At 47.8% G+C, this 7,661-nt stretch overlaps 1 protein-coding gene across 1 annotated transcript; it reads left to right on the top strand.

Moving 5' to 3' along the window:
- Nucleotides 1-608: 608 nt before the first annotated feature.
- On the top strand, nt 609-6,521 carry PPIF (peptidylprolyl isomerase F). The gene is made up of 5 exons (XM_004715306.2): nt 609-696; nt 1,148-1,236; nt 3,383-3,479; nt 3,795-3,870; nt 5,585-6,521. The coding sequence occupies exons 2-5, from the start codon at nt 1,228-1,230 to the stop codon at nt 5,718-5,720; spliced, it is 318 nt and encodes a 105-aa protein (XP_004715363.2). The 5' UTR covers nt 609-696; nt 1,148-1,227; the 3' UTR covers nt 5,721-6,521.
- The last annotated feature ends 1,140 nt before the right edge of the window (nt 6,522-7,661 follow it).

The raw sequence follows: 7,661 nt of genomic DNA, 5'->3' as shown, positions 1-7,661 counted from the left end.
AAGAAAAACAAACAAAAGCATCTAGATGTCTCCCAGGGCTCTCTCTCCAGACATTGAGGCGCTAAGACTCTGGAACCAGTGGTAGTACTTTCTGCTGGTTTTGCTCTTGAAAGTGGGCCAGAATGGCATTGTCATCGCTTTTGACTGATGAGGAAACTGAGGACAGCTGGAGTTCAGGAAGCAGCTGCCAGACTGATAGCTGTTGGGAGGGCCCACACTGGGAGGGAATGGCCACAGGCGCATACCAGCCCTTCAGGGCTTTATTCTCCCATAAAGGAAGGCAGGCAACCTACGGGGGGCCATATAGCGTAGCTGTGGGTCGGCATTGACTTCATGGCCATGCGTTTGTTTTATCGGTTTTTCTTCTGTAAGGAGCCCTGGTGGTGGTGTGGGCTCTGAGTTGGGCAGCTAACCACAAGGTCAGCAGCCGCTCCAAGGAAGAAAAGGAAGCTTTCTGCTTTTGTAAAGGCTGAAGGCCTTGGAAACTCACGGGGGCAGTTCTACTCTGCCCTGTAAGTCCGGTTACTGTCTGTAGGAATTGACTCGGTGGCAGTGCGTTTGGTTTTGAAGTTTTTCTTGCTTCTGGAGAGATTGGGTGGTAGAAGTTTCCTTCCTTCCCTTCCCTCTGGACTGACCCTTTTTGTGTTCTACTTCTCGCCCCATAGCTAAAAGCAGATGTCGTGCCAAAGACTGCAGGTAAGCCACTGACTGGGCCTTCTCGTCTGGTTTAGAGGAAAGGGGAGGCAGGAGAGGCTGGTAGAGGCTGAGATGAGCCAGGGTGCTGGCAATTGGCGACCAGAGGGAGTTCTACCTGGGGCTCAACTGCTAGGTGCTCTGGGACAACTTTCTATCCCTCTCTAGACCCCCGTTTCTCCTCCCTGGTGCCTAATTAATGGGGCATGGTGGTGGCTGCACACCCCTTTGAATCCCAGCCGAGATGACCTTGCAAGGGGAGGCAATTGGCTGCTAGAACAACCAGTAGCAAGTGCCCTTGCCACTATACTTGGGACACTGAGATCAGAGACGGGAAATGAGTTCCCTTATGTGGCACAGCAAGTGGGATCAACAGAACCATGTATGGGCATGGGGTCTTTCCGTGCAGCTAGTTGGAGCTGCCTTGCTTATTTGCCTCTTCTTTACCCCTCAGAAAACTTCAGAGCCCTGTGTACTGGTGAGAAGGGTTTTGGCTACAAAGGCTCAACTTTCCACAGGGTGATTCCATCCTTCATGTGCCAGGTAACAGGGTCCCCTCTGCCTTCGTTTCCTCTTTTGTGAAGGGGATAATTGTAGTGGCTTCCTCGGGGTTGTTCGGAAGATTCAATACGTGCTTCATGCCCTTTCTGTAGCTTGTTCGGATCCCTTTGGAAACCCCCCTGGCCCCAGAGACCAGAGGGCCCTGCCCAACCAGGCTGGAATGGTTGAGCTGGTGAGGGAAGGGGGTAGGTGGTTAGATCTTAAGCCTTGGAAGGACTTACCTGTTTTCTTACAGCCCCAGGTGACCTTTGCCCATATTCCCTCGAGTCTTGATAAAGACAATTAAAGAGGAGAAAGGGGATACTGAGCAGACATGTCTGGACTTGAGCTGCACTTCCCAGAAAGGTTGGGTCAGGAAAGGGCATTGTTTTCCGGGTCAGGGCACTTATTCTTTAGTTGTGTAACCTGCCTGGTTTTCAAAAGACTTAGTACTGCTGAATCAACGGTTTTGAGGTACACGCCGACACCAGTAATTGGGCCAGGACTTAGATACTGAGCAATGTTAGGATCCCTCTGTTAGAGCAGAGTCTTCAAGGTCAGGTGTCCTGGGCCCAGTGGAGCCTCAAGGCAGGGGCATGGATGTCAACATGATCTCTCTGATGTCCTTTCCGCCCAGAATTCTCCCTTCCACTTTACTCCACCCTGACCTGCTGACTGTCAGCATTATCATGGTGAGTGGGCTGGGGCTGGGCCTGGGCCTGCAGCTGTGCTGTGCTGCCTAGATACAGTTATGCATGAATGTGGAGGGGGAAGGCCTTGGGTGTTGGACAGGCCTGGACAAGTACCCCTTGCCTGGCTGAGGCTGTTGGGTAGTGTAGGCTGATTTGCCAGGGTAGGGTCTTCTCACTCACTCACAAGGACTCGAAAGGTGGAGGGTTCTATGTAGCATGAGTTGGTGGCATCAAAAACCCAGGCCATGATCTTGAGCTATGCATCCTGGGACACATTGCTCAGGTCACTTTGCTCACTTGAGTAACCTGTCTCAGGAAAACAGCCCTGGGCACTGGATATAGGGGCCGATCCTGGGTTCTTCAGCCCACAGCTCCTTGCAGAAGTCCTACAGGGCTATTTGGGCCTTAGCTGAGCCTTTGAGGGAGGAGGCCCAGCCCTGGCTAAACCCTGTCATAGAACTTTGGGACCCCAGGACAACCCTGTGGCTGGTGAAGAAGGATGTGTAGAAATAGAGACCGAGAGGGGAGTTAAACAAGGGATGGGCTCTGAACCAGCTGCTGCTGCTCCCCCATAGACCAGCCTCAGGAATGGGAGTCCCTTACCACCTTCCTGGTTCCTCTCCCAGAGATGTGGGTTAGAAATTGTGGTCACCAAAAATCTGATAAGTGGAGAAAATCAAGGATTATCCCTTGCTTGGGTCCGTAATGAATGCTCGTGGACACAGCAGGCAAGAGGTCCAGCATTGCATTACATTGTGTGACCCTGCCTCTTTAAAGTATTGAAAAACAAGGATGCTCCTTTGAGGACTAAGGTGGTAGTGCGTGTGAAAGTTGGACATAAAATAAGGAAAACCGAAGAAAAATCGATGCATTTGAACTATGGTGTTGGTGAAGAATATTGAAAGTACAAGGATGGCAAGACCGTCGAATGTGTTTTAGACATGTCAGGAGAGACCAATCCCTGGAGAAGGGTATCCTGCTTGGCACAATGGAGGGGCGATGAAAAAGAAGAAGGCCCTGGGGGAGGTGGATTGACCCAGTGGCTGCAACAATGGGTTCAAACATAAGAACAATTGTCTAAACGGTGCAGGACCTCGGCTGTGTTGCATTCTGTTGTGCATAGAGTCCCTAGGAGTTGCTATGGGTTGCAACTGACTTGAGAGCCCCTAACAACAGTGATGGCAATTGTATTAGAATGGCCTTCATTTCGCCCTTTAAGATCATCTCCAGACTTGCTGGACTATTCAGAGTAAGTCATTTAGAAACCAGGGTATTTGCATGGCTGGAAATATTTAAGCTCTACTTTTCCTCTTTTTTTTTTTTTTAACTAGTCCTTATTTTCTTGGATTTCTGTTGACTACTTTACCAGAGGGGCTTCTAGTTGGGCGGGCCTGGGGGTGGCCTGGATGGCTGCTGGTGCTTAGTGGTGGCCCCTCAAGGCGCTCTGTGTTCCCTAGGCAGGCGACTTCACCAACCACAATGGCACAGGTGGCAAGTCCATTTATGGGAGCCGCTTTCCTGATGAGAACTTCACGCTGAAACACGTGGGAGCAGGTGAGTGAGTCCCTTCCGCTCCCACCCAGCTGGGGAGCCACCAGCCCCACCCACCAGGGCAGGCCCTGGAGGTTGCCGTCTCCTATTGCTCAACATCTCCCCAGCTGGCCCAGTATTCCTGTCTTTTGAGTTTCCCTAGAGTTTTCGTATTCTTAGTTCTCAGTGTAAGAAACAGACTTTCCATTGAGAACACGAGGGGGGAGAGTGTCTTTAAGCAAAACTGAGGGTAGAAGATAGAAAAGCCTGGCTTTCTGCTCAGTCCTTTCCGGCCTGCCCCTTACTGACCCAGTGAGCTCACCACTGCTTGTTTTGCAGGTGTCCTGTCCATGGCGAATGCTGGCCCAAACACCAATGGCTCCCAGTTCTTTATTTGCACTATCAAGACAGACTGGTGAGTCCCTCAGTCCTGACACATGACATTTTGGAATGAGAAGCCGCCGTAGAGGAGGGGTGATGTGCTTTCTGATGCAGTCAGTTTTCCTCAGAACCCTTTATGCTGGGGTAGCAGCCCTCACCTGGGTGGGTATCTGTCTGTATGAAAGGCAGAGGCTAGGGCAGGACTGGCTTACGCCTGCAGCTCTGTTGCAGTTAGGCTTCCCAGTGTTCCTGTTAGCTACAGCTTTCTCAAAGTATGTTTTTTTGTGGGGGTTTAAGAGAAAGGTCCTTCTACCAAATATATTTGGGAAATGCTGCAGGGTGTGTTAAGACTCCAGATAACCTGCAGTCAAAGCCTGGTCTTGGTCTAGTACTGTTGCCGGGGTTTATCTTTCAGGCGCAGGTGCACCTTTGAAAGCACAGCAGTGGGCATTTCATCCAGCTACTATATTAGCATAGACTTAGCAGAAAGCTACCACCACCCTTCTCACTCACTGCCTTGGAGTCAACCCTGACTCATAGCGACCCCCTGTGGCTTTCCGAGACTGGAACTGTTAACTGGAGTAGAAAGTTCAGTCTTTCTCCCACAGAACTGCTGGTGGTTTCAAACTGCCGACCAGGAGGATTGCGGCTCAACACATAATTACTATACTACCAGGGTTCACCCTGGAGCTCTCTTGTCCGCATACCTAAATAGTTCACCTGATAAAATGTCACTCATAGATAGATAACTTTCCTTGTACCTTTTTGGAAGCCGCCTCCTTGTAAGCATTATGTAGTCTTTTCCCCACCAGAGTCTCAAGCTTTCTGTAATCTCTGGGCACCTGGGGTTGAGGGACCAACAGCAGGCTGGAATCTCAGCCTTCCTGCCCTTCCCTAGACTTAGGGGAGACAAGTTCCTGGAGGTTCTAGCCAGCAAGCCAGACAGACATGGATGGGGTGGGGTGGGAGTGGGGGCAGGCCTGCTCTTTGTTTCTTCTATAGGGTCCTTAATGGACCCTGCTGTTTGCCCTCAGCTGCAGCCAGGCTTGGCCTAACTGGAGCTAGACTTTGTTGCCTTTTAGTTTCTTAGAACTCCCTCAAACAGCTGCTCAGAACATCTCCACCCACAGCTTGCATAATTTCACCACATTTTTTAGTCACGTTGGCCCTGACTTCCTACTTAATAACTGTTCAAATAGTTCTGTGGCCTTAGAGTTCTCATCTTTTCGTAGTAACTCAATATCCCATTGGCTTCCTATGTGAAACAAGGATAGCCCAGCCAGGTCTGAGACCGAAACTGTGGGCTGTGGGTCCAGCTCTTCAGGGTGAGCTCCTTTTGAGTGGCTGCTTTGGGTCACTAAGTTCATTCCCAAGTGGTTGTGATGCTAGTGACATTGTGCTATCCCCTTTTCTGCCTGGAAACCCCAGCGGTACAAATAATTAACATATTTAACTGCTAACTAAAATATCGACAGTTCTAATTCACCCAGGGTTGCTTCAAAATAAAGGCTTAATGATCGATGAGGCTGCTTTAAAAAGTATATGGGGGGAAAAAGTGTGTGGGGGGAAAAATGGAATTAAAAAAAATGGAATTTTTATCTTTGCACTTCTGAAAAATCAACTATTAAAAGCCCTCGAGCACAGCTCCGCTCCGACACACAGAGGTCTGCATGAGTTGGGCTCAGCTCTTTGGCAGTTGGTTCTGGTTCTGCTAGTTCCATTCTCCTCACTTGGTTCATCTCCTCCAGGCTGGATGGCAAACATGTTGTATTTGGCCACGTCAAAGAGGGCATGGATGTTGTGAAGAAAATAGAATCTTTTGGCTCCAAGAACGGGAAGACAGCCAAGAAGATTGTCATCACAGACTGTGGCCAGCTGAGCTAACCTGGCGCCAGACGTGCCAAGGTGGTAGCAGCCGTGCAGGAGTGTTGACTCACCTGGTAATGGCTTTGGGGTCTCTGAAGAGCCTGAGAGTTAATTGCTGCTTGCTCAACCACCACTGTGTGCTTGGGGTAGGCCTCTCAGGAATACCAGCCCTCTGCCTCCCCAGTGCCCACCTTCCTCATGGCCCATTCTTATAGGCCCATGTAGCCAGGAGGGCCCCTCCACCCCTTGGCAAGCAGTGGCTTCAATAGCCTGGCCCAAGTGCAACTATGCTTTCAGCAGTGGTGGCACCAGTGGCATGACAGGGAAGATTTTTGCCTTTTCCTTGATCAAAGGGAAAGCCGGTTGCCAAACAAAGGCTTAATTTCATCTTCCTATTCAGAATAATATAGGTGAAATTAACTGACGATGAAAACTGTGATCCTACACCAAGCCAGGGTGGGACCTGGATTTGGTGGCTTGGCTTTAGAAACAGATTTTCTGGGCTTTGTGAAGGTCCCTATAGCCGAGGCCCTCCTTCCCTCCCTTTCGGCAGATATGAAACTGCTGTTGTGATTTGTGAGAGCTGCTGTGGTGGTGGAAACAGACCCAATGTGAGCTGCGCTGTCAATGTGAATTCCTGTGCTGGAAGCAGCCTGCACGTGTGCCGTGTGTTCTCCAAGAAATAAATGGTGTACACAAAAGCTTGGTTTTAATCAATCTACCCACTTGTATATGAAACATCTCTGGAACACTTCTTTGTGTTCACTTTAAATGTGAAAATAAATTCTATTTTCTTTTTCATTAAAAAACATCATTTTATTGGGGCCTCTTACCACAATCCATGCATCCATTCATTGTGTCAAGCACATTTGTACATTTCCAGTAGCCTATGTATGCCCTGTGCCAAAGTTCTCAGGTTTGTCCCAGTTTCTTCATTGATGGCCCTAATAGTTTAGGGTTTTACCTCAAGGTCTGTCATCTACCTTGAGTTTATTCTTGTGCATGGAGTGAGGTAAAGGTCCTGCTTCATTTTTCTGTAGGTACATAGTCATTTTTTTTCTAGTACCTCTTGTTGAAGAGGGCATCTGCTTCCCATTTGATATTTTTGGGGGACTCTTATCAAAGAGTAGTTGTCTGTGTGCTGATGCTTTTATTTCTGTTTTCAGTTCTTTTCCATTGATCTGAGTATCTATCATTATACCAATACCACACTGTTTTAACCACTGTGGCTGTATGATATGTGCTAAAGTCAGGTAAAGCAAGCCTCCCACTTTGTCCTTCTTGAGGAGGTCTCTGCTAATCCTGGGCTTCTTCCCTCTCCATATGAAGTTGGTAACCAGTTTTTCCAATTCTTTGAAGAAAGATGATTGTATTTGTATCAAGGTAGCATTAAACTTATATAGTGCCTTGGGCAGAACTGACATCTTTACTATATTGAGCCTTTCAATCCACGAGCATGGGATATTCTTCCATTTGGTTTCTTGTAATAGTGTTCTGTAGTTTTCTTCATACAAATCTTGGTTTGTTTTTTTTAAGTCAGGTATATCCCTAGTTAATAAATCCTGTTCTCTATCAACAACTGGTATCCATGGTTTAAGACAAAGTATCTTTCACTTATGAGCCTTGGTAGTGCTACTGGGTAGCTGCTAACTTCACGGTCAGTGGTTCATACTTGGCAGCTGCTCTTCAGAAGAAAGATGAGGCTGTCTGCTCCTGTGAAGATTTACAGCCTTGGAAATTCTATATGAGCTCACTGTGAATTGCAATCAACTTTATGGCCTTGGTTTTTGTTTTTTAAATCTGTGTATGTGGAACAAACCTTTTTTATTTATAATTTTAAGTCTTAGTGACATATTCATATACCATAAAATTCAATTGTTTAAACATAATAAAAAGAATTGTGCAGTCAGCACAATTTTAGAATAATGTCTTCATTTTTGTGCTCATTTTTTTCCTATT

The sequence above is a fragment of the Echinops telfairi genome, unplaced genomic scaffold (assembly GCF_000313985.2).
Source record: "Echinops telfairi isolate 266 unplaced genomic scaffold, ASM31398v2 ScPeMD7_7462;HRSCAF=8500, whole genome shotgun sequence".
Taxonomy (NCBI): Eukaryota; Metazoa; Chordata; class Mammalia; order Afrosoricida; family Tenrecidae; genus Echinops; species Echinops telfairi.
Note: the sequence above shows the minus strand (reverse complement) of the source record. Positions and strands in the feature narration are given on the sequence as shown.

Coding starts and splice junctions, on each gene's coding strand:
- PPIF (XM_004715306.2), top strand. Junction 3,480..3,794: donor GCTGAAACACGTGGGAGCAG/GTGAGTGAGTCC, acceptor CTTGTTTTGCAG/GTGTCCTGTCCATGGCGAAT. Junction 3,871..5,584: donor TGCACTATCAAGACAGACTG/GTGAGTCCCTCA, acceptor CATCTCCTCCAG/GCTGGATGGCAAACATGTTG.